General features: G+C 41.9%; 1 protein-coding gene across 4 annotated transcripts in view; it reads left to right on the top strand.

The window, feature by feature from the left end:
- The window catches only part of LOC115459567 (tropomodulin-3-like), a 130,606-nt gene that overhangs the window by 53,386 nt on the left and 49,870 nt on the right, over positions 1-27,350 (top strand). For all 4 annotated transcript variants that reach the window (XM_030189397.1, XM_030189392.1, XM_030189388.1 and 1 more), the window contains one exon: positions 27,082-27,204. In XM_030189397.1, coding sequence (XP_030045257.1) covers positions 27,082-27,204 — 123 coding nt within the window. The remainder of the gene's footprint in view (positions 1-27,081; positions 27,205-27,350) is intronic.

The raw sequence follows: 27,350 nt of genomic DNA, 5'->3' as shown, positions 1-27,350 counted from the left end.
ACTTAATGAAGCTTCAGTTGGAGACAGCACCTGCACTTTTGATGTAATCCTTGTTCCCAAGAAAACTAAGTGACTGTCCATTGGTCTGTATGCAGTTGGAGTAGAGACTTTATTCTGGGGCGAGTTCTTCTGTTTCCCCTTAGCATCCAAGGTAAAAGTTGAATATATTACTCTTCGGTGCTCCAGGAGGCTCCCAAGGGGTAGAGCTTGACCTTTTAACACGCTTCTTCTGCCACGCTCTGCAGCCTCACACTACAAAGGTGCCTGTGTCATGTAGTGTGGGACCAGATCCCAGAAGATGTCAGGGGCCTTCCAAGATGGTGCCTGATGGTAATAGGCACCGTCGGTTCACAAAGAAACCCCACACTTCCCACGAATGATGGAAAATGGGAAGAGCACTCCAACTCACACTACAGAAACTCTTCTCTTCCAGATATTGTGGAAGGCAAAAATAGAATCAAAAGAGTGCTAAGGAATTATCTACAACACACTTTAGGAAGACAGAGTGGTTATTTTTCCTGTTTTGATGGTTTGAGGAAGGGTGAAGCAGCCTCAAAATCATCAGTATCTAGATGGATTGAGGGGAGATTGCCATGGCTTCTGTCTCTAAGGGATGCTGGTACTGGAAGATCTTAGAGCACATTTGACTAGTTCACAAGCATCTTCATGGGCAGAAAAGAGCTTGATGATACCAGAAAAAGATCTGTAGGACAGCGCTTTGGTCATCTTTACATGCCATATGAGGCACTATAGATCGGACCTACAGGATAAGGAGGAGGCTGCTTTCAGCATTAAGAGTACTAAGGTGCACACGAGTGAGTTCTTACCCTAAACAAGCACACTTCGGTACATCCTAGTGGAATGGGACTGGTTCAGTAAGACTGACATGTAAATTCTGTGTACCTGATAATTTGGTTTCCTTGAGTTCTTCCAGACCAGTCCAAGATCTCACCTTTGAAATTGTGGTGAAATCATATAAAAAAAGAGAGAGAAGGGATAGGAGGACCCTAGAGGTAAGCAATACAAAAAAAAAGGGGGGGGGGAGGATAAAAAGAAAGGTCATCCAAGAAGTGTAAGGAAATCCCTGAGAGCATGAACTCTGGCATTCAAACACTAATACAAAGGAACAGCTAAGCCTCATAAGGGTCAGACTCAATGGTGTAGATTGGTCTGAAAGGACTCAAACCCAAATTATGAGGTACACACAATTTACTTATGAATTCTTATGAAGGAACTAGAGGCAACCTATGGGGGGATGTGAAAGGATGCAGGGCTATGTGCAGAGACTCGTTGTGGGACCTCATTTGCATAAGTCAGTAGAGGCTGCATTGTGGAGTTGAAGAGTGAGAAGGTGTGAAAATAGTAGTTGCTCACTGGTAGGGCTGGCCTTTAAAGGAACTGATAAATGAGTGGAGTAGTAGTCTAATGGTTAGAACAGCAGGCTGAGAACCAGGGAAGCCTGGTTCAAATACCTCTGCAGCTCCTTGTGATCTTGGGCGTTACTTAATCCTCTATTGTCTCAGATACAAGCTTAGATTGTGAGCCCTCCAGGGGCAGAAAAATACCTTCTGTACCTGAATGTCTACTGCTTTAATGGCATTTCGCCTTATATATTTCTTTTCAGCATTTGATATACCGCAAGTGATCCCTGAGGCGGCTATGCGGTTTACAGTTTCTAATACAGGTGCTTTGCACTGTCCCTAATGGGCTCACAATCTAAATTATATATTGTACCTATAGGTGGTTTAAAAGTAAATACATTAAAAGTTGCTGGAAAAAATGAATCACTCAGGTACAGTAAGCATAGATTGAACATGATGAGCCATACTGATGAGACGTAAAGAAGCTCTTATTGGTGGTAGGGTGCCTTCAGTCTAATCATTGAAAAGCTCCTAAGTTATCTAATCGACTCATTATAGAGAGTTTATGTTCTTAATTAATAACATTTTGAGATTTTCTCTTCCCTCATTATATTTGGTATACCTTTTATGACAGCTTTGCGCAATTCAGTTTAAAAATAAGCATCTTGTACAGAGATATTAGAAAGCGGTTCCTTTTGTGCAGAGTTCACAAAAGTTAATGCTGTGATTATAACTGGCCCCACTGGCAGCATATGTGAGCCTCACAATTATATGTATTACATCCTGTTGAACCATGAGTTTTCCATTAGAGGTTTGAGCCTTTGCCATGCCTGAGTTAAATCTGATTTTCCAACTCTTAAGTGTTGTTGGCATCCAGATCGAGGAAGAGAATGACTTCTGCCCTTTCATCCATTTTAAAAGTTATCACACAGCTTTGAATCCCTGCAGTTTTCTTGCATTCTTTGTGTTTCATTAGTCAGAGCCTCATGATTAATGCTGGAAACGTGAAAGCCTCAGCTGTACTATAAATCAATAGCCAGCAAAGATGCAGTGCTATTTCCTGTATCCTAATGATCTCAAGTGGACCAGATGCAGTAAACTGAATGCAGACATTGACTTGACTATGTAAGAAATGCATAAAGAGGTAATTTTTATAGAGGATTTATGCATATAGGGCAGTGTTTTTTAAGCTTAAGTGAGCTTAATTGCGCAGGGGTATATATGCATACAGAGTAGGGGCACAGGTATAAATGTATGCTCCTACTTTCCCTGGGGTAATTTTATAAAAGCACAAATATATTTAAAACTGGGCGGCTAAATGGCAGATGACGTTTAATGTGAGCAAGTGCAAGGTGATGCATGTGGGAAAAAAGAACCCGAATTATAGCTACGTCATGCAAGGTTCCACGTTAGGAGTTACGGACCAAGAAAGGGATCTGGGTGTCGTCGTCGATAACACACTGAAACTTTCTGCTCAGTGTGCTGCTGCAGCTAGGAAAGCGAATAGAATGTTTGGTATTATTAGGAAAGGTATGGAAAACAGGTGTGAGGATGTTATAATGCCTTTGTATCGCTCCATGATGCGACCGCACCTTGAGTATTGTGTTCAATTCTGGCCGCCGCATCTCAAGAAAGATATAGTAGAATTGGAAAAGGTGCAGCGAAGGGCGACTAAAATGATAGCGGGGATGGGACGACTTCCCTATGAAGAAAGACTAAGGAGGCTAGGGCTATTCAGCTTGGAGAAGAGACGGCTGAGGGGAGACATGATAGAGGTATATAAAATAATGAGTGGAGTGGAACAGGTGGATGTGACGCGTCTGTTCACGCTTTCCAAAAATACTAGGACTAGGGGGCATGCGATTAAACTACAGTGTAGTAAATTTAAAACCGGAGAAAATTTTTCTTCACCCAACGTGTAATTAAACTCTGGAATTCATTGCCGGAAAATGTGGTGAAGGCGGTTAGCTTAGCAGAGTTTAAAGAGGGGTTGGACGGTTTCCTAAAGGACAAGCCCATAAACCGCTACTAAACGGACTTGGAAAAATCCAAAATTCCAGGAATAACATGTATAGAATGTTTGTACATTTGGGAAGCTTGCCTTGTGCCCTTGGCCTGGATTGGCCGCTGTCGTGGACAAGATGCTGGGCTCGATGGACCCTTGGTCTTTTCCCAGTATGGCATTACTTAAATACTTATATTAAGATTAGCTGTATGATGAAGTTAATTCCTTTATTAGTTTAGAACGGCATTTTAGAAAGAACATTCAAATGGGATCTGCTGATATGAACTTTTTCTAAAATGCACAGTTAAATAGACATCTGTGTAGGACTATGTGCAGCAGCAATGTCCACTTTAGACACAATTCTATCAAAAATATGGATGGGGAAAAAGCAGATTCAGAGACATCATATGAATATCATACTGTGGTGGATACGTGGAATGCCCTCCCACGGGAGGTGGTGGAGATGAAAATGGTAACGGAATTCAAAAATGCGTGGGATAAACATAAAGGAATCCTGTTCAGAAGCTTAGCCGAGATTGGGTGGCAGAGCCGGTGTTGGGAGGCGGGGCTAGTGCTGGGCAGACTTCTACAGTCTGTGCCCTGAAAATGGCAGAAACAAATCAAGGTCAGGTATAAACAAAAAGGAGCACACATGAGTTTGTCTTGTTGTGCAGACTGGATGGACCGTGCAGGTCTTTTTCTGCCGTCATCTACTATGATAATATACTGCTGTCACCTGTACTCTCTCCCCCCCCCCCCCCCCCCCCCCCCCCCCCCCCGGCACCTTATGTCTGATCTCCCTCTGTCCCTCCCTCCCATTCAATTCTGATCCCTCACACAACAAACCCTGCCTCGGACACAACAATGGCAGATCTCCAGAGCTCTATCCTCTCTCACCCCCAAACCCCTCCCCCCCCCCCCCCCCCCCCCACCCACCGAGGTTATCTGGTGTGTGGATGGGCTCTCTCAGGCCCGATGCACAAACATACCATGCTTGGAATGTTTGCTTTAGACTGGTTCTAGCCAATCTAAAGCAAACGTTCTTTAGCAAGTAAAGCACAGAGGGGTTTTCCATGGCTCTAATATGTGCCATTAGCAGCCACCGAGAACCCCATGCAGATGTATTACAATGAGCTCATTAGTATTCTAATGAGCATTCCGGGCTATGCACAGCTCCAGAGTGCCTAGCTTTAATGAGCTAATTTTGTATTCTCTGAAGCTGTTGAAAGAGGAAGACAACACAAACAGGCAGCTGCAAAGGCTTGCCTGCTTGTGCTTCCTATCTCTCCCCTCCTGATGACCCCCCTGAATCTTTAAAATTCCCTGGTGGTCCAGTGGACCCTGACCTCCCCCTGCACCCTCCAGGTAAGAAATCCCTGTTGATCCGATGGATCCCAACCCCCTCCCCCATGCAGCCCCCTCTCGGCCCACATCACGCAAGTAATTCCTGGTGGTCCAGTGGACCCCCGAATGCCCTGCCAAGCAAGAATGACTCTGGTGCTCTAATAACCACAACACCCCCCATTCCCTCCTGCCCTCCCCCGAGGCAACAATGGCCCTGGTAATCTAATGATCCCCTGACCTCTCTCCTACCCCCTCCCCTCCCTCTACCTAGAAAAAGATAGTAGCAATAGGGTGTGTGCAACACCTCCCACCCTCCTGCCTCGGGGCCCACCCTGCACAAAATGGTGGCATCCAGCCCTGGCATGCATCGTGGGATGCACTGGGCAGGGCTAAGCGCCCTATTTTGTGCAGGGTGGGCCCCAAGATAGGAAGGTGGGAAGTGTTGCTCCCACCCTCCTGCCTCCATCTTTTTCCAGGGCCGTTATTGCCTTTGAGGGAGTTGGGCAGGTAATGCGAGGGGGAGGGTCAGGGTCAGTAGACCACGAGGGCCATTCTTGCTTCAGGGGAGTGTGTAGGATCCACTGGACCTCCAGGGATTGCTTGCATGGGGTGGCCAGGAGCGGGTGCGGGGGGTTCGTTGATCCACTCGGATATTTGTTCCATGCAGCTCATTTGCATGCGGTCCCCTTTGTGCATCAGTCAACTCGCTAAATTTTACCAAGGCAGCTGTATTTTATGGCTGCCTTTGTGTATTGGGCCCTCTGCCGCTGCTGCCCAAAAATAATTCATTAAAAACTCCCATTATCTGATGAAAAGAAAAAATTTTTTTAACAAGCTACTGCTAGAAGTCAGAGGCGCTATTTTGGATCTTGGCACCATCCTGGGCAGCAGCTGAGGAGGACTGTTGCTGCCTGACAAAACTGACATGGCCCATCGGGTGAGGGATTGGATCTAATGGGGTGTGGGTCAGGGCTTTGAACCTGCTGAGGAGATGCCAGGAAGGAGGGAAATAGGTTTGGCGTGCACTACTGCTTTTGGCTTATAGGGACTCTAGATGGAGTGGATACACTAAATGGCATGTGTGGTACATGTAAGGCAGATGCGCGGCATGTTCTATGCATATTTATTTTTAGTACATTTATACCCTGACATTTTCCCACAAAAGTGGGCACAATGCGGCTTACAAAATTACAAAAGTTACTTACAAAATTACAAACGTTACATAGCAAGAAGGGTAATAACTGTGTGAAACAGGTTCAATCAGGTGGAAGAAGGTGTGGGCTGAGTGATATAGTTAGGCTATGCCTTCTCAAACAGAAATGTTTTTAAGGATCTCTTGAAAATTTGATGATCGTCAATCTCCTTTAAGATCCTAGGTAGACTGTTCCAAGTCTTAGGGCTGACATAGGTGAAGGATGAGGAAAGGAGCAATTTATATCAAACAGATTTATAGCTTGGAAAGTTAGGTTGAGGTAAGATGGAGCGGTCAAGGAAGCATTTCTGGATGACAGATCTAGCAAATCTTCCATGTAGTCAGGGGCCTCCCCATAGATAATCTTGTGAGTTAACATGCAGATTTTAAAGGAGAGGCGAGCTAAAATGGGGAGCCAATGCAGGTTGAAATGAAGAGGTTCTGCATGTTCAAAACGTGATTTGCCAAAAATAAGTCTAGCAGCTGTGTTTTGGGCAGTCTGCAGTTTTGTCAGGCGGTATTTTCGGCTACCAACATAAATAACACTGCAGTAGTCTATATGGGAGATGACTAACCAGTGAGTGAGAGTACGAAAGAGGTTCCTCGGGAGGAATTTCCTGATGCGCCGCAATCACCACATAGAGTAGAACATACGCTTAGTGATGAGATTAACCTAGCTATCCAATTACAAGTGAGTGTCTAACAGGACACCAAGGATTTTCAGAGTTGACGAGACTGGAAGAGTAGAATCCCCATTGACAAGTGAAGTTGGGTTCACCTTGCTGTGCTGGGACGATAGGACTAGACACTGGGTTTTGCCCTTGTTGAGTTTAAATTGAAACGTTGCTGCCCAAGATTCCATTATGGCAAAGCTGACAGTTATTTTGTCAGTGATTTCAGCAAGAGTCGTTTTGAAAGGGATGCAGATGGTCACATCGTCTGCATAGATGACGGGTTGAGGCCAAGATTGGATAAGGCTGTTGTAAGAGGAATTAACATGATATTGAAAAGTGTAGGGGAAAGGGGTGAGCCTTGGGGCACTCCGCAAGAAGCGGTCCATGGTGCAGAAACAGCAGATTTGGATTTAAGTTGGTACATTCTTAGTGATAGCCCCTCAACCAGTTAAGCACATGGCCACCTATACCAAATGTATCTAACAGTCTTTGCACTTGTCCTGTACTATGTTTTCCTGTTAACACAGGGGTAAGTACAGACAGGTCCTGATGCTGCCAAAAGGACCCCCTGGACTTTCCAGGTTTTCAGGTAGTAGCTGGTATAACTCCCGACTTGCCAAATGCACGTTCCTCGGTTTTAGACATCTCCATATCCTGGTTTTGTAAAATCAGGATTTGGATGTCTTTGCAATATGGACCTCTGCCAGTTTATGAACGTTTAAAATACAAATAATGCTTCTAAAATAAGCACCTTAATACACTGTAATCCATGGCAAAGTACAATCAGCCTTCAGATGGCAAAACAAGAACAACTCTGCTTTGTACTGCATGAAATATGGGAGAAAGTGTTTTGACTATAGTGGAACAAAATGATTGCTATATTTTTAACCTGGTTTAAATTTGACTAGAGGCTTATCTATATGTGTTGTGGTTCTGTTCATGGGTGTGTCTCCCTTATAGATTTGGGAACAGTTGAACCTAGCTTCACCAAATTTTCAGGCCTATTTACTCTAGTACATTAATACATGCTAAGTTATCACAGGTCATTCTGACTTTTCAACATTAGTTACAGTACATGTAAATTGTCACAAGTCCATTTTATTTAATATGGCTGATTGATTAACCTGTGTAAGTTAGCACAGGTTTACCACACTTTAGTGAACGCACATGCCTGTCAGTGTGGAGGCAGGTCCCTGGGGGTGGGATCCGACTTTACTGCTTTTTAAAGTTGTTGGCTGATTTGAGGGGGCACAGGAGGGTGGCAACGTTTTGGTACCTTTCCACAAAAGACACGCATGGAGGGATTTGAAGGGAGGCTGTTTAGGCTGTCATACTTTCTGCTTACTAAATTATCTCCTCACAATGTCCTAGGTTTCATTACTTGGAGAAAAAGTTTTGCTGTAAAAAACTAGCAAGATACAGAGAGGGGAGGCTTATAATTAACAAAAGAGGAAGTGTCTGTAGAGGTATGGTCTAAAAGGCATCCTTGCCTAAGGACGATGCATATCTATGTGGTGTGATCGTTGTTTAATTTCTTTAAAGACTATGGTTCCCAGTATGAAGACTTCGCATGCAAATCAATCTGGAAATTTCATTCTGTCTCAGTGTTCAGTTAGACTAGATGGCAGCGTCCCAGCCCACAGTACGCTAACAAAGAAAGAACTGCCCTTTCTTCCTTTCACATGAGTTCACATTTGAAAGTTTTCCAGGCATTTAAATGGACTAATATTCAAATCCTACTGTTGGCTGCTTGAGCTACCCTAAATGCCACTTTTTTGGCAGACTTTGCTGACCTGTTTCAACATGTTGAAAAGCCAAATAGGGCACGGTTCACTCCTCTTTTATGTGTTGTCTTATTAGACCTCTGTTAGCTTTTGGTGCAGATACCCACCACTTCTAGAAGTTAAACACCATGGGTTTTTTAGGGCATTTTTTTTTCTGTGTCATTCAGAAATAAACTGAAAGTAAATTAGAATTTTGACCATTTTGATATTGAATATTTGTTTGATGCTTTGACTGAAGAAAGTGAAGTGAAACTTTCCTATATTTGATTCTTGGCTTTCAGAGAAACATGATCTCCAATGAAAGTACGACTAAGAGCAGAGAACTTGTTTTGTAGCACTCTGTAACTCGCATATCATATGCTTGAGAGTTGTACAATGTGTCATTGTTTTCTGAGAAATATTTAAGGCTATGGATTGGTGTAATGACTTGTTTTTATTTCTTGTTTGTGGCAAGTAGTTTTGTTCCCGCCTCCACAAACATGTCTGAAAGAAACCATGCATGTTGCTGATTAAATAATGGGTGTTTGACTTTGAACTTTTGCTGCCGCCTTCTCCAAATTCTTAGCAAGTTTTGTTTTCTTTCTCTTCCTGAAGAGCACACAAGGTGTGTTGCATCTCCACTGGAGTTCATCCACTCTGGCTGGGGAAACAGCAGTAGGTTGGGGTATGTGCGCTTGTAATATAGGCTATCTTTTGATATATAGGGACTAATTTTATAACAGAATGCCTATATGTAAAGTCCAAAAGGTGCCTATTTTTATAAGGCAAAAAAGTGAACTCCCACTAATTTTCACTTAAAAGTTTTTTTGAAGAAAGGAGGAACCATCAAACTGAAAAGCTTAATGTTTCACCAGTTGATAATTCCTTTTCATCATCATTTTCAGCTTCTCAAATGATTTTTTTTTTCAGAATGTTTTTAGATAGTCTTCAAGTATAACTTTCTAATAAAATATCCTCGAAACTGTATTATAAATAGAAAGAAGGCACTTAGCACAAAGGTCCCTTGTGTTACCTCTCTGCAACTGCACCACAACCAAAATGATCCCTGAAAACTGTCTCTGCCCCCCCCCCCCCAAAAAAAATATTCCTCATGCCCCATCATCCTGCAAACTGCCCATACTTCCAAAAACTACCTAAACTGCCTCATTAGCTTGCAAACTGATCTGCTCTCAAAAACAATCCCCTTCAACTGTAGCATTATCAGCAGCTACCCCCTACAAAAATAACACAGAGCTCATGAAAAAAATCCAGAACAAGACACAGAAATTTAGCTAAGTAGGATGAAACTTGGCACATGAAAAAACTGATAAAAAAGACACATCAAGTTTGAAAATATGGCAAATCAGACCACAAATTCCAGAGAAATATACCCTCCCCCCCTCAAAGTCCCATGCATTTCTGAAGGATAAGGAATTTGGCTTCTGCAGCATTAAAACGTAACTAAATTGAAACATAGCAGTTAGGGAATTCTTGCTTTCAAACTGCACCCCCAACCTACACCTACCCCTCCTGCAATTGCCCCGCCACCCCTCAAACTACCCTGAACAACTCTTCCACCTCCCTGCATACTTCCTTCCATCTTAAAAACTACCACCTTCAACTGCCTTTATAAAAAAAAAAAAAAAAAACACGAACAGCCACTTTCCTCCAAAAATACTCTAACCCCTCCCCCATCGACCAACACATGTAGAACACACACACACAACAGAGACATGCAAAAACAATGCACATCTGGGTTACAGATAGGGCCACTGGATATCTTAGACCACCTCAACATTATCCAGGGTACACTGAGGGTGGAGCATAGGTGGTGTTGCACCTGAATAAAGATGTGGTGGCAAAAAAGCTAGGCTTTGAATATCACCATTATCCGTAGAGCTAGCAGTGATCACTTCTGGATAAGTATATTCAGCATTGCTCACTATCCATATAAAAGCACTGAACATACAGAATAAATTTAAATGCAGCAGCCAGCATTTGAATATATTTGTGCCTTAAGACACCTCTGGCATGATGAAGTTGTGATACTTATTCTGTGGTCAACCAGTTTTTAAGGAATTTAATAAACAGACTGCATAGAACTTATAAATCATTTTGTTGTAAATAAAAATAAATGTATTTTATTGCATTTGTATCCCACATTTTCCCACCTATTTGCAGGCTCAATGTGGCTTACAGAGTTTGGTTATGACATAGTCATTCCATGATGTCTACAATTAGTAATGTTCAAAGATTAGGTAAGGGAAGAGAGAAGGAAGGTATTAGGCAGGATAGAGGTGGCTTTAGTGATTTGTGTGGATTGGTGAGGCAGTTTTGTAGGCTATGGGTTCTCTTTGTAAGTCTTGTGGAAGAGATGTGTCTTCAGAGATGTGCGGAAGTTAGTTATTTCATCGATGGCTTTCAGGGCTGTAGGTAATGCATTCTACAGCTGCGTGCTCATGTAAGAGAAGGTGGTGGCGTGTATCAGCTTGTATTTTAGTCCTTTACAGCTGGGTAAGTGCAGATTGAGAAATTTGCGGGATGATCTTATGGCGTTTCTGGGAGGCAAGTCCACAAGGTTTAGCATGTAGATTGGGGCGTCTGCGTGGATGATTTTGTGTACAGTCATGCAGATCTTGAACGCAACACGTTCCTTGAGTGGGAGCCAGTGAAGCTTCTCTCTTAGGGGTTTTGCACTTTCATATTTTGTTTTTCCAAATATGAGTCTGGTGGCGGTATTCTGGGCTGTTTGGAGTTTTTTGATAGTCTGTTCTTTGCAGCCAGCCTACAGTGCATTACAGTAGTCCAGATGACTTATTACCATTGACTGTACCAGGGTACGGAAGATATATCTCGGGAAGAAAGGTTTTACTCTTTTGAGTTTCCACATGGAGTAGAACATCTTTTTCGTTGTGTTCTTCACGTGAGTATCGAGTGTGAGGTTTCGGTCTATGGTAACTCCAAGAAGTTTTAGATTTTGTGCGATGGGGAGAGAACAGTATGGTGTGGTTATTGTAGAGTAGTTGTTTTTGTTGTGTTGTGAGATGAGTACAAGACATTGTGTTTTCTCAGCGTTGAGTTTTAGCTGAAATGCATCCGCCCAGGAGTGCATGATTTGGAGGCTTTGGTTGATCTCGTTGGTGATTTCGTTTAGATCATGTTTGAATGGGATGTAGATCGTGACGTCATCTGCATATATGTAGGGATTAAGGTTGCTATATATGTTATAATTGCATATACCGGCCATCTTTTTTTTCGATAATACGGTGTGGCCCGGCCAAATGCCTTGGATTTCGCCGGGTTTGAGATCGCCACTTTTGTTTTTCCGCGATAATGGAAAAAACTGCCGGCGATCTGAAACCCGGTGAAATCCAAGGCATTTGGCCGTGGGAGGAGCCTGCATTTGTAGTGCAATGGTCCCCCCTCACATGCCAGGATACCCTAGGGGGCACTTCAAACATCTTTTATAAACAACCAAATTAGCTTCCAGGTGCATAGCACCCTTCCCTTGTGTGCTGAGTCCCCCAAAACCCACTGCCCACAAGTGTGCACCATTACCCTAGCCCTAAGGGCTGAAGGGGGGCACCTACATGTGGGTACAGTGGGGTTTGGGAGGCCTCAACATTACCCACCACAAGTGGAACAAGTAGGGGGGGAGGATGGGCCTGGCTCTGCCTTTCTGCAGTCCACTGCAACCAACAACTGTTCCAGGGACCTGCATACTGCTGTCAGGGTGCTGGGTATGACATTTGAGGCTGGCAAAAAAGGTTTGTATTTTAATAATTTTAGTGTGGGAGGGGATTGGCGACCACTGGGGGAGTAAGGGGAGGTCATCCCCCATTCCCTCCGGTGGTCATCTGGTCAGTTGGGGCACCTTTTTGAGGCTTGGTCGTGAAAATAAATGGACCAAGTAAACCTGGCGAAATACTGCTTATCGCCGGGTTTTATTTTTCCATTATCCGTGAAAGCCGGCCATCTGGTAGCCACGCCCAAGCCTGCCCATGTCCTGCCTTCGCTTCGCCGCCAACACGCCCCTTTGAACTTTCGCCGGCGAAGCTATCACAAATGTAGCTTTTGATTATACGCTTTTCGCCACTTTTGCGAAATCGCCGGCCATATCCCGATTTGTGTCGGGAATTAGCCAGCGATTACTTTCGATTATAAGCTGGTTGGACATTTTTCTGCCAGAATGGAACAAAACAAAAACATTCAGGTCTGTAAGTTGGACATTTTGGTCTAGACATTTTGTTTATTAGGATTTGTTTACTGCCTTTTTGAAGGAATTCACTCAAGGCGGTGTACAGTAAGATGTTTTATTGATGAATAAACTACAATTTAAAAAAGTGCCCTAAATGACCAGTTGACCACTGCAGAAATAAAGGAGTGGCTCCCCCTTACTCTTTCAGTGGTCACTGACCCCCTTCCAGCCTGCAAAGGTGTAAATGAAACAGAGCACTATCACAGCTTCAGATGTTATGGACAGTTCTATTAGAGAATTAGCAGGTTCTGGGAATAGTTTAGTGGTCAGTGCAGTGCACTGTAGAGAAGGTGACCCAGGCTCATAATCCATTCTAACCATTACAATTGTGGAAAATGTTGAATACAACTTAAAAAAAAAAAAAAAAACACACAGGTTTTAAGGCTTTCTGAAAATTGTGATAACAGCCCTCTGAACACATGGCCAAAGTTCATTCTGCATACCTGGGCCCACATAAGAAAAGGATTTTCATTGGGAATCCTCGAATCTTAAAACCAAAAGAGGAGGCCCGTCTGAGAAGAGTGCAGTATCCTTTGGTATATAAGAACACAACAAATCTCTCAAACTTAAAAAAAAAAAAAAATACATTGAATGACATTATTTTGTCCACTAGAAGCCAGATAATTGTTTCTAATGTGGGCCCTAAGTTTGTTTATTTGGATTTGTCACAATTTTTTCCCCAAAGTGAATTGCATTCAGATACACTAGGTATTTTGCTGTCCCAGAGGGTTTACCGTCTGTTTGTACCTGAGGCAGTTGAGGATAGGAAGCAGCAACTATATATGCTCTCTAGGGTGCACCCTTGACAGTATCTTGGCTCTTCTATTTTGGACTAAATCTATTTAGTGATTTTTTTTTTTTTTTTAATCAGTGTTGCAAAACTCTTTGAAGGTGTGTAGTGTTTGAGTGTTTTACACAATTGGGAAGTATTTTAACCTTTTGCATTAACTAGATTAAACTCATACTTGCATGATCATGTCCCACTCAGTTTCTCTTGGCAATTTTTGAAACTCCCTCATACCAGGCATGTATTGTATCACAGCCTCCAAAGGGAGACAGCTGAATATACTATTTGTGCTAAAAATGATCTGTAAATTATACTTTAAGATGTGGAATAAAGTTAGTAACTTGCAAAATGGAAATATTTCATTTATAATATGGGAGAATAGTCTTACTTGTCTTCCTCCTATGTTTTAATGAATAAATCTAGTAGTGCATTTGTGGAAAGGAAGGAGATCATAAGCAGTTTGAGAAGGCAACGGCCCTTTTTTTCCTATAATTTAGCAGTAGTCTCGCCTGTTTCTGTGTCTTTAATGAGGCAGAAGTATGTATCGCTGTTTTTTCTTCTCTGGCCTTTCTCTTGTCTAGCTCCCAGCCCTTTTGCCTTTTCCAAGATTTTATTTTTGTAAACAAGTACAGGACTACTTCCTTGCAGCAATTTGATTCAACATACAAATCTTTTCCAAGAAAAAAAAATATTTTGCAGAAAGGGTTGAGGCTTATCAGTGGTATGACCATTCATTTCATACTGGAATGTGTGCTGCCTTTTATCCTCAACTGATCTTGGCAGTTCCAGTTTTACAAGGTACTGTATTCGGGAGGAAGAGTATGAAATTTCCCTGTGCTACAGAAATGATCTAGGTGTTGAATCTTGCAGGTCATGTAGTTCATACATTGCTACCACAGCAGGCTTCTCTGATGTACAATTCACAATTCAGAGGACAACAAAAATCACCTCTCCCTGGATACAGTCAAGGAGTCTGTTCAATATTGGGGGTGCTCAAACACTCACAGCACCCACAGAGCTGGCTGCTATGGTAGCTGCTCGCTGTCAGCGAAGAACCAAAGAACTAAAGGACTTCAAAGGTACCCGGGGTGGGGCTGGAGAAAGTGCAGTTAAGAGACAACCCCCTGATGGTATTAAGGATGTACTATGAAAATGATAGCACCCCCAGCTCAGAAGGGAATATCAACAAGGCCTACCACGAGAATCCATAGCTTAACTATAACACATCACCACACCCCACCCTTATTCTGAATGTCTTCTTTCTATAACTGTTTGCTTAGTTCTTTTTTGTCATCCTTGATCTCTTTGTAACACCAATTGTATCTTTTACCCTGGAATGGCGATGCCATAACAGGTCTTTGTAAGCCACATTGAGCCTGCAAATAGGTGGGAAAATGTGGGATACAAGTGCAATAAATAAAATAAAATAAATAAAAACACCAAAAGGCTATGTGGAAGAGAATTTTCATTAGAAGGAGCAGCCTAGGGGTTAGAGCACCGGGCTGGCAACCTGGGAAGTCCAGTTCAAATCTCTCTGCTTCTCCTTGTGATCCTAGTAAGTCACTTAACCCTCCACAGGTACAAAGTTAGATTGTAAGCCCTCCAGGGACAGGGAAATATCTACTGTACCTGAATTTAGCTCACCTTGAGTTACTACCAAAAAAAAAAAAGTTGTGAACTAAATCCAAATAAATAAATGATAGAAAGGAGAAGTATAGCAACTCAGGTCTGAGGCTTAGTGGTAAATCATAATGTAATCTTTGATGAAACTGTAGGGTTTTCATCATGAGAGAGAAAAATTGAATATTGCTGGCTTATTCAAAGGATTTTAAAGTATGTGGTTACCAGACTTAGGCAAGGCTCCAACTTCTATGTTGAACTTACAGAATACTGCAAGTTATGGGCATCCTTGACACATTTAGGTACCTGCGCTTATGCCAGTTCTATGACGATGCAGAGTTATGCTTCTATTCTGTAGAAGTGCCCAGGTTTTGTTGTAGATTAGGCAGCTACTGCATGGCCTCAGGGTTCCTAAATGGAGGCACCCAGTTGTAGAATTGCCCCCCACCCAATATACTGTTAAATTGGATTTTTTAAATATTTCAGCTTGATACAGTGGTCAGTTGTGTTGAAATTGTTATGGGAAGGTGTATTTGCATATAGCTGTATATACAATATATTTTAAGCCCAATTTTGCATAAGGTGTGTAGATAGGAATTGGGACACCCAGTGTATTACAAGAAGTTCTGAACTCAGCTCATGAAATTGTATGCTAAAGCAGCACTAACCCTGCTCAATTAATTCCTTTGGCCCCTCAGTCACTTAGCTCGTGAAGAGGGGTTGCCAGGTGGCTGTCTTTGAGAGTTTTCTCACCTAATAGGTCTCCAGCTCTTTGAAAATTTTGTTTTTCAGTGACTTAGTTATCTTGAATTAAGATTGAGCATTGCTATGATTAGAAGTATCTTCTGATTTTTGAGCATGAATACTTGAATAAGATCGTCAGTGTGGAAGCACAACAAACCAAAGGCCAGTTGTGTGGTTGCTGTTCTACCTGAAAGAAAATAAATTTCTGCTTTGCAAAATTTGAAAACAAAGAGGCAAGCTTTTTAAAGGAAGGTAAGAAAGGGTACTGCAAGCTGACATTCTGGTATGGTAGCCAGAGTACAGAGATCTTAACTTGGAGGTCTGGTTCTTTTACTTCATCCATCCACTTAAGAATATAAGCATTGCCATACTTGGTCAGACCAAAGATCCACCAAACCCAGTATCATGTTTCCAAAAGTGGCCAATCTGGGTCACAAGTAGCCAGCAAGGTTCCAAAAGAGTAAAACAGATGTGCCGCTTATCCCAGGAATAAGCAGTGGATTTTTCCAAGTGCATCTTAACAGTTTATGGACTTCCTTGTAGGAATTTTACACTGAACTAATAAGTAGTGGATTTACCCTATATAACCATGAGAAAACAGCTTAGATTTTTATATGTGCATAGTAACATAAACTTAACAACATAGTAAATGGCAGAAGGAAAAGACCAAAATGGCAGCTATGTCTGTCCAATAAGGTGGTTAGCGTTTATAATTACGTATGCTGTGCGCTTTACCTTTATGCGTTCCAAGTGTGTCTGTGATTTTTCTATTACAGTTCTGATTTTCTTGCTATGTAAAGTTGCACGAGTTAAAGGAAATTTGCACATGCAAATTTTAAAACAATGGAAACAGCAGAAACAGCCAGTGGCCTGATCAGCTATAGATACTGACACCTTATACACTATTTCTGGGATAAGCAGTATAGAACATTTTGTACTTTTGGGGATCTTGCCAGGTATTTGTGACCTGGATTGGCCACTGTTGGAAACAAGATGCTGGGCTTGATGGACCTTTGGTCTGTCCCAGTATGGCAATACTTATGTACCTTCACTGCTACATACAAATTTTCCTTCCAGTAAACATACTCCCCAGATATTCCCCCTCACTACTCGCCTAAACAATTCTACACCTGTATACAAACTCTTTACCTAACCCCCCCTATACATAGATGGTCCTTATAAAAACAGCACAAAAGTAAAAAAAAAAGTTAACTGAAATAAACACAATAATCAGTGCGAGGGCATAGCTACAGGGGAGCCTCAGGGGCCTTGGGCCCCCATCCAGATTACACCATGGCAAAGGGTAGCATGTGTCCTCTTTTTCCATTCAGCATTGGCAACGTGACGTTTTTATTTTCTTCTTGCAGCACGTGCTGGTGCCACTTTCTCCCATGCAGTTTAGCATTAGCAAAGTGCCAGAACCTCATGATATCATGTAGCAATACTGAGTATGTTCAGTTTGAAGAGAGCCTGTGTCACAGCAGGAAGAATTTAGAAACACTGTCTGCACTCTCATTCTTTTGGGTACATCATAGAGAAAGGTGGTAAAGGAAACGGGGTCTTGAGGATCTGGTGGGGGGTTGGGGATTAGATGAATACAGGGGTATGGTGAGGTCTAAGGAATTGGGTAGGAAAGAGAATGAATGTAAAGATGGGTTATGAAAGTGACTGGAGACTTAGGAATTGAGTGAGGAAGAGAGCAGTGACTCAGAGGGAGTTTGGACCTAGAGATTTGCTGGTTGGGTGAGGAGTATGTGATGGGCTAGATGGTGTGAGAATGATTGCAGAAAGGTGGAGTGGGTTGGAAAGATAATTTGAAGGATGTGGAAGGGCTGGATAGTGGTTGAGATATAGTGAAAGGAGATGGGGGCTTTGGGAAGGAGGTGACAAAGGAAAAGAATAGATTGTAGGCTGTTTGGGGCAACAGCATTGTAAACACGCAAGGTCTACTAATATTAATTTATGAAACTTTTTAATGAACTGTCTCAGCCAAGCTTTCTAAAAGTTCATGTATAGAATGTACGTTTGGGAAGCTTGCCAGGTGCCTTTGGCCTGGATTGGCCGCTGTTGTGGACAGGATGCTGGGCTCGATGGAGCCCTGGTCTTTTCCCAGTGTGGCATTGCTTATGTACTTATGAATTCACTCATGGCGATGTACAGTAAGAATAGATCAAACATGAGCAATAGGCAATTACAGCAGTAAATATATTCAAGTAACAATACAAAATATGGCATGGTATACTACTTGCAATGACAACACAATACGTAATAGAACATTATAATTGGTAGTGAAGGGTAAGGAAAGTTGTAACATATAGATGAGTAAGAAAGTAGGAAGAATTTGAAAGTAAGGTGATTGATTTGAAGAAAGTTGCACATGAGGTCAGAGAGATGGTTAAGTATTCTCAGTTAGGCAAGGAGTGGAAAAACATGTCCCGCTGCAGTATGTGCAGCCCGAGTCAATCCTTGTGTGTGTGAGTGAGACTAACAAGTTAGTTACTTCTTCCATTAAAGGTTTGGTTGAAGAGCCAAGCTTTCACCTGCTTCCTGAAGTAGAGATAAGTCTTGTGTTAAGCAGATCCTTTCAGGCAGTGCATTCCAGAGTATGGGGGCTACTCCAGAGAAGGCGCGCTTGCGGGTATCACATTGTGTAATGTCTTTTGGAGAGGGTGTAGTTAGTGAAAGTCCTTGGGAGGACCTTAGTGTCCTTGGCAGAGTGTGGAGGATCATCCTAGTCTTCAGATACTCTGGGCCATTTCCTTTTAGGGCCTTGAAGATCAGACATAGTTTTAAATTTAGCCCTGTATTGTACTGATAGCCAATGAAGTTTTTGCAAAAATGGTGTGATGTGGTCACATCGCTTGCAACCTTCTATGAGTGTTGCTGCTGCATTCTGAATCAACTGGAGGTGGTGCAGGCCCTTTGTAGTCAGACCATTGGATAGTGCATTGCAGTAATCCAGTGTTGATGTTGCCATAGCATGCACAACTGGGATAAGATTTACCTTCTCGATGTAAGGAGAGAGGTAGCATAGCTGTTGTAAATAGTAGAAGCAGCTCTTGAAGGTTGCTTGGATTTGGGGAATCTAACTGTATTCCAAGGTTCCTGACTTGTGATTTGAGGGGGAGGTCGTACTTCCCAAAAGGGATTTTGATGTCAGGTATGTATCCACTTGTGTTAGGGACCCAGAGAAGCTCGGTTTTACTTGGGTTCAGGCAAAGTTTATGTTTAGTCCATTCTTGAATTGATGTTAGACAAGTAATCAGTTTATTCAAGGCTGTAGGTAAGTCATGTTCAATGGGTATGAGTAGCTGCACAGCATCTGCATAGATGTAGAACTGAGTGTCCATTGACCGAATCAGCTCAGCTAGTGGCTTGAGGTAGATATTGAACAGAATAGGTGACAGTATCGATCCTTGTGGTACCCCGCAGGTCAGTGTCCATGGTGGTGATGAGTTGCTGCCAAACATTATTGGATATTGCCTGTCTGATAGATAGGAACTGAACCAGGCAAGTACTGTACCATTGATACCTGTTTCTGTCAGTCATGCTAGCAAGATTTCATGATCCACAGTGTCAAAAGCTGCTGAGAAATCTAGCAGTACTAGCATTGAGGCAAATCCCTTGTCTCGGTTTCTGTGAAGATCATCTAGCAGGGATACGGGACCGTTTCTGTTCCATAACCGGTTCTGAATCCAGATTGACAATTACTCTTTTCTAGCCATTCATTAAGTTGAACACAGACTGCTTGTTCTATGAGATATTGAATACTGGCCTGTAACTTTCAAGTTTGTCCTGGTCAAGGTTGTTTTTCTTCAGCAGAGGGTGAACCACTTCCCTTTTTAATGCTGTTGGTAGTTGCCCATTAGAGGTGTTCACAATTTTTGTGGCGCCTTCTATAAGGCCCATACTTGCCTGCTGCACTATCTTTGATGGGCAGGGATCGAGGGAGCAGGTAGTTGGTCGAAGGTCTCTTAGGAGTTTGTCCAGGCTGTCCTCTGTCATTAGGTTAAGTGTTCCATCTGCCTCTGTCAGGAGGGGGTGAGTTTGTGCACTCCTGGTTTACTGATTGGAGACTGGGTAGGATTGCCTGTAAATCCTGGTGGAGACTTAAAAAAAAGATTGATTTTTTTTTTTTTTTTACACTCAGGGTGACTTAACAGCATAATTTAGTATTCCAGTACCAGTGGAGAGTACCGGGCCCTGAACTCAACCAGAGTTGAGAGGTTTTTTTCCTCTGTTTTGTGTTTTTTAAACTGTCATTGCTTTTAGTCAATTGTGTTAGAACATTTCTCTAAAGGCTATGTGTGTGTGTGTGTGTGTTTTTATCTGGGTGTGTACAGGGTGCAGTCAAACTGAGCATTGAAGCTGCATGCTGTTGCCTCAGACTTGTATGTCTGGACTGTTTGTGTTAAAAGAAGTGTCTGACATGGCTGTGATGCAATTCTAAGTAGGAGAACTTGATCCCTTTAGAACTGAAAATGTCAATAGCTTTATATTAAGCAACTTGCTTGCTGACCTGCCTTTCTAAATGTGTAGTTCAACAAACATTGCAAACATGTTATTTTAAGCTGAAGAGAGATTTTACATGATGTGTCCACATTTACTTACTCTTGGGGGTAATGGTAGAACATTTCAGTATAACTCCTCTGATCTCTTTCTACACTTAACATCCCTCCCTAATGTGTTGATCACATTAAAACTCTCGTGGTTGCATGGTCAGTGAAACAGAGCAGTATGTGCTTTGTATTAATGCTGCTTCTGTGATGACACTGTAGCCAAATGCAAAAATCTGCTGACTTCAATATTTTGAGTAATACTTTTGTAGGTTGGCTTTGTGTTCACTATATAGCAACAGAATGAAAGGGAAGCTGTCTGTTGCTAAATCAAGAACAAATATAGCAATTTAATCTTGCCAGTAACAGTATTAACTAAGGTGTGATGCAGTGATGATCTTTCAGCACAAAAGCTATTTCACAGTAAGCCAAATGCTCTAGTTTTGTGTGCTATCACTTTGGACTTTGCATTTTACATGTTCTCTGTTTCTAATCCCATTTTTCATTATAGTGCGAAATGAGATTGTAAGAAAACAAAATCTATTGCATAAAGTTAGATTAAGATACTTCCTATTCTAAATGGACTTTACTGGTGGCAAATTTTCACGAGAGCTGAAAATGTTTGTTGTTGAGTGCTTCATATACCGGCTCTCATAGACAAAGCGGTTAACAATCAAAAATTATGAAATCGGGGTCTGGTTCTGAAATGAAAAACTACAAATATGGACAGGAAAGAGAATATGAGAGAGGATGGAAATTTAAAAAAAAAAAAAAAAAGCAGAATAGCCAACTGCAAACAGCACCATCATGATGGTGAACCCTAGAAGGCCAGAGAAAACCAGGTGGGTTTTAAGGTTGTGCCGAAATCTAGGGTAGGAGGATTCAGCATGGATAGAAACAGGAAGGGAGTTCCAAAGAGAGCAATATATTAGAAATATTCTTTATAGTGAATTAAAGTAATGTTATAACTGGCTGCCTGTGTGTGAAGGCCTTTTAGGCACTTATTTTTAGCCTATCTGTCTTTTTAAAATACTAGCACAACGTTCATCTATTGTATGTTTGTATATGACTCTGTGTGTATGTTTTAAATCTGTTTTATTTTATGAAGTTTTATTAAATTTGTAGCTGTTTTGATTTTTTTTTTTTTTTTTGAAAAAAACAATAGTCCATGGCCAAAACTGGCAATTTCTATGGGGGATCCTGTGCATTCCTTTTACCAGCACGTCGTCTTTATTGTGGGAAGGACTGTGGAGGACAGGAGAGCTAGCCTGAATCCAGAGATTGATGACTTATTGTTTATCCACAGATTTAAAAAAAAATCATAATAGTGCTTCTCCATTGCTAGGGCATACAGTGCAGGTTGTACTTTGTTCCCCTGGGCATTTTAATAGGGTGGATTACGGTTCCTTTGGGTAGTAGAAGTCAGATATTGTTGGGGTTGGAAGGCTAGAGGGTGGCGGGGGGGGGGGGGGGTGTTATTTGCTTGTTGTTTTCTATTTGTGATTTATAAACAGTTGTACAGAATATTGTTCCTTTTTATACTTTTAATAAAAAGATTTAAATATAAAATGTTTGAGGCTTGTGCAGATGAGCACAGAGCCTGTGGGGAGAGAGCCCAGGGGAAAAACTTTGTCCTTGTGTCATTCTCTTGCACTGTGAGTAATGTGCGGAAGAATCTAGCAAAACTTGAAAATGGTCTAGAGTTTAGAAACTAAGATTTAATGCTAAGAAAAGTAGTATCTTGCATTTGGGCTACAAAACCCAAGGGAGTGGTAGAGCATAAGGGATGAAGTACTTATGTGCACAAAAGAAGAGCAGGGCTTGGGGTTGATCGTATATGATTATCTTAAGGTGGTCAAACATCTCCAGTCTCCCACATATCTCCTATGCATCCAGTTAGAGGAGTTGAGTGGCAGGCTGAGAACCAGAGATGCTAGGGTTCAAATACTCCTTGGGCCACTGTTGATCTCTGTGATCTTCAGCATGTTGCTTCACTGTCCATTGCGTAGGCCTCTGTTTATTAACATTCTCCCACAGACACAAAATGGGAGAAACCGTTTGCAAACTGCCCTGTATCAGATCATAAGCCCTCTGGATCACAGAATTGTCTTCTGTATCTGAATGTGTAAATCAACCTTAGGTTATGCTTCAAAAGACAAGTCATCCAAAAAAAAAATCACTTACAAATTCTATCACTTTCTGTCTATCACACCTCTAGTATTCCAGCACATATTAGTCACCGCCAATATCCCATGCTTTTGGCACATATCAGTCACTTCCAGTATCCCATGATTCCAGCATATGGTAAGCCATATTGTAGAAAATCTTTAGTATCATATTTATGGTGAATGTTCTAATGCATGCTTATTAGGTGTATCATTAGTATTATGTTAACATTGTATTATATCTAGTATTTGAATTCCAGTGCTGTTAAATGTGTATATTTTTGATACTGTTTCACAGTAGTTCTGTTATTAGGTTTCAGTTTACTGGTTTCAAGTTTACCTCATTTACTGTATTTGTTTGTTCTTGGTTGTTTTACTATTGTTATGCTGTTAACAAAATTGTAAGTTTTTTTTTTATGTTAAACTGTACCTGCTTTTATACTACCTTGGTTGAATATCTTCATAAAGACGGTTAATAAATCCCAATAAATAAAAAACTGCAAAAGCCAGAAGGATGCTTGAATGTATAAGGAGATCAATGGCCAGCAGAAAAAACAGAGCCGATAACATAAGTCTCTGGTGAGACCTCATTTAGAGTACCGTGTACAATTGTGGAGTCTGTCCACAGGGTAGCTACTGAATTGGTCCATCTTCTTTTATAAATCTTATAGGGACAGACTTGAAGATCTCAAAATGTATACTTTGGAAGAAAGGTGGAATGGGGAAATACGATACAGGCATTTAAATACTTCTGTAACACAGGAAGTGGGCCCCTTTCAATTGAAAGGAAGCTCTGAAACGAGGGGGCATAGGATGAAAGTGAAAGAGGAATAGACTCAGGAGTATTCTAAGGAAATATGAATTTTTTGGAGACTATGGAATGACCTCTCGATGAATGTGGTAGAGACAAAGACTGCACCTGAATTTAAGAAAGCATGTGACAAGCATACAGGATCTCTAAGGGAGTGGAAGGAGTAGCAGAGATTAGTAGATTGTATGGATGGGCAAACTGGATAGGTCATACAGTCATATGGTTGGCCATCATTTTTATGTTTCTCTTTTTGTCTACATTCAACAACCATAGGCTCCCCCCCCCCCCCCCCCCCCCCGCTTTACCGGCCCGCGCTGCACGGGATGGAACAGCTGATCGGCGATGGCTTCTGCCTTCACCGACGTCTCTCTCCTTCCTGTGCCCGCCCTCCTCTGACGTAAGTTACCTACGTAACTGCCTCCCCCCCCCCCCCCCCCCAGTGTGTCGGAGCTGCAGGAAAAGCTTCTTCTTGCCTCACCTGCAGAGTCTGTCAGGTAGCTCTGTGCAGCTAGGATTTCAATGAGAGAGAGAGAGAACGAGACAGAGATTTACAGGTACACAGCTCAGATCTGAAGCTAGGATGTGCTTTTCATGGTCTGACAAAACTCTGAATCCTTGTGAGCCTTCCTCATACAAAGGGGGCGGAGGATGCCGGGAGGCGGAGCTATGGGAGAAGCAGTACAGAGAGAGATAGGAAGGGAGGGAGAGCGCGGCTGCTAAACGTTTTAGTTTTGTTTTAATTTTTTATTTTGTACCAGCAGAAGCGGGGAGCAGTGGCGACCTCGGGGGGGGGGGGGGGCAAGGCCGTCCATACAGGACGCTCCTGATGAGCGCCTTTGCCCCCTCCCGATCCTTTTTTGATGTTTGTTTCATTTTTTTATTTTAGGCAGAGGGAAGCGGGGAGCCACATGTTTGTGTTTTTTTTTTCTTTTTAAACATGCCAGGGGATTTTTATGGTGCAGGGGCCAGCGGGGAGATGACAGCTCAGGCCTTAACGACAGGTCTGAGTTCACTTAAATTTCAGACGGTAGATGATTCGTTGCAATCGTCTGTATAGTTAGTGCATTCCGAATTGTCCACATTTAATTGGTAGTTTCTCGTTTGCATTCTGTTTTCGTTAGCTGCTTGCTTCATTGGAAAAAGGCCTTTAATGCATGCAACGGTTAGGAATTTCCTTCGTTAAAGGGTTGTTAGAGGGTCGTTAAGGTTTAGTGCATCTGGCCCTCATACTGGAAGGATTGGAGAATGCAGATAAATGTTTTAAATTCTGAAATATGTCTACACAGTTTAGCCAATGCAAAAATCTGTAGAATCCTGAAATAAGAAAAACAGAGCGGGGTTCACACTCTCCACAGCGATCAAGCACAGCAAAAATGGGGTAGAGAGGGCATAGGCGGACAGAAGCTGCCCTATAGTTTAAGGGTTCCCCTGCTGATGTGCAGTGATCATGACCTGCCTAAGGTTTTTGTGATTCTTATTAATGATCATTAAATGCTCCATCAGTTGATATATCACCGTACATCCATAGATTGACCCCTGAAGAAGGCCGATATAGCCGAAACACAGACAGTGTTGTGTACTAATAAAGGTTTTCTGGAGCATCTTACCCTTATGCGTTGTGACTGATCTCTTGACATTGAATCCTGAAATAAACCAGACAGTTATCTGTCCTAGCCTGCTGAGTACTGTCCACTTCAGACATCATGTGCCTAGTCTGCTAATGCTTTAATCCAGCCCTTCCCATGGCAACAGGTGTTAGTTAAAGTGTTTTGTTCTGATTATTGAAGGAAGAGACTAAAACCTATAAAGAATTTAAACAGATAAAACCTCAACTGCCACAGAAGGTCTACATAGATGGCCATTTATAAATGGCTATAATCACTGGTTTCAATTAAAACACCAAAAAATAACAGTGAAAAACAACTCCTAGAAAATGGAGAAAAAACACTGCTACAAAAAAAGATGCTATTAAACTAGAAATTCTTTACTAGAGCGTGCTTGCAAGTATATTGATTTTTGGGCTCTAATTGTTCCCTCGATTCCTTCGTGTATTAGACACAACACATTTTTTGAATAAATTACAAGATCTATGGGAAATATTGAATGATGCTATTCTTGTGACATTGGCTGTCCAATCATTGTATACTTCTATCCCTTAGATGGAAGCGATTGAGGCTGTTCACTCTGTATTAGATCAGTGTTGTAAACCTATTTGATGTATGTATGTATTGGCTGTGTGTTTGCAACCTAGAGAAAACCAGAGAGAGGCACTTTGAAAAAAGCTGTTCCCTAATTGCTGTGTTTCACTGTGTCAAAATGTCTGTGCCACAGAAGCTGGAACTGCTTCTCCCATAGCCTGTTTCTGGGGAGGTTTTCTCTGGGACTCCCAGTCCAATCTGGCTCATTTTTGAACTCAATATGTCTTTTCACCAGTTTTGCCCCTGCACTGGTTGTTGGAATAAGAGAAACCCTGCTACTCAACTGTGTTAAATGCGCACAGTAATTTATTTATGTGGATTTACCTCGTACCTTTTTCAATAGTAGCTCAAGGTAAGTTATGGTTAGGTACACTAGGTATTTCCCCATCCTCAGAGGGCTTACCATCTGCCTTTGTACCTACCTAAGGCAGTGAAGGATTGAGTGACTTGCCCATAAGTAGTAGCAGCAGCAGCGGTATTTGTACTGGGCTTTCCTGGTTGTCAGTCTAGTGATTTAACCATAGGATATTCCTGTACTCTATAGTGAGGGTTACTGACGCACATTTAATATGTGATTCACAAAAGGCTGTAGGTCAACTGTACGTACCTTTTTGGCATTAAAAACCACTTCAGAAATGTAGAACTTAGTTTTGTAGTTTTACACCTTAATTGGTTCCCCTCGAACGTCCGGTTTTATAAAATCTGGTATGTAAGCAGCAATTCTGCAATCCACATATGTAACGTTCTGGCAGTTGATGTTCAAAGCTGTGAGTCATGTGCCTAAGTTTTGGCCATGTAAAAAGTGGCTATTTTTCCCCACACATTACATGTGTGTGTTCCTGCAAAGGTTTGGTGCAGTAAGTAGTGAGCATGCATATTCCTGCTGTATTAAAAAGTGTATGCTGTCAGAAAAAAAAAAAACCTGTACACAGCTGCAGTAATCTGCCATTCATTGCTAAAATGTCTTATTTCCTATTAGTTTGTGAGCAGCAATTAGTTCATGTACTGACAGGAAGGGGGACATTAAAAAAAAAAAAAGCCAATGGATCTGTATTACCTCTTCCCACCCCCCACCCCCAACATCACAAAATTAGTCCTGGTAGTGTAGCCCCCCTCCCCCCAGCATAGAGAAATAAATCCCTGGTATTTTGGTATACACCTTCCACTTCCCTAAGTCCCTGGAACCTCCCCACCCATCTTAAAAAGTTGAAAGGCAGGAGCGATGTCCTCCAGTGCCAGTGTCTTTCAAAATGGGCATCAGCATGATTTACTTAATAAACTTCATTTTCATGCATTTTAATATTGCAGATGCTAATCTTTAAAACAGGGTTCTACGCTGCATTACCTTCTACATAAATACACTTCTCTGCATTGTATGGCCATAAAAATGGTCACAGACCTCTTTCTAGCCTTCACTTCCATCTGCATTGTATCTGAGGCAGTGGAGGGCTAAGGGACTTCTCCAAGATCATAAGAAGCCACAGTGAGATTTGAACCAGGCTTTCCTGGTTCTCAGCCTGCTGATCTAACCATTAGACTACTCTGTCTTTGTATGATGTCTTAAAAAATGCACTGAAATGCAATTTAATTTTTCTCTTTCCAGGAAAACTTTTTATTCCCAAGAAGAAACCTGTAGAATATCACCCACAGGAGAAAGTGTTGCTGGATCCAGAACTGGAGGAAGCCTTGTCAAGTGCCACAGACACAGAGTTATGTGACCTTGCAGGTCAGTTTCTGAAGCAACTGTGTGTTTGCATATTCATACCTACTTCTTGTGAACAATAAATACTATTTATACCTTTCACCTTTAAGCTGGGTCAGCAAGAAGTCATCTAGCTTCATTAATAGCATATTTATAAGCTTACTTAATTG

The sequence above is a fragment of the Microcaecilia unicolor genome, chromosome 1 (assembly GCF_901765095.1).
Source record: "Microcaecilia unicolor chromosome 1, aMicUni1.1, whole genome shotgun sequence".
Taxonomy (NCBI): Eukaryota; Metazoa; Chordata; class Amphibia; order Gymnophiona; family Siphonopidae; genus Microcaecilia; species Microcaecilia unicolor.
Note: the sequence above shows the minus strand (reverse complement) of the source record. Positions and strands in the feature narration are given on the sequence as shown.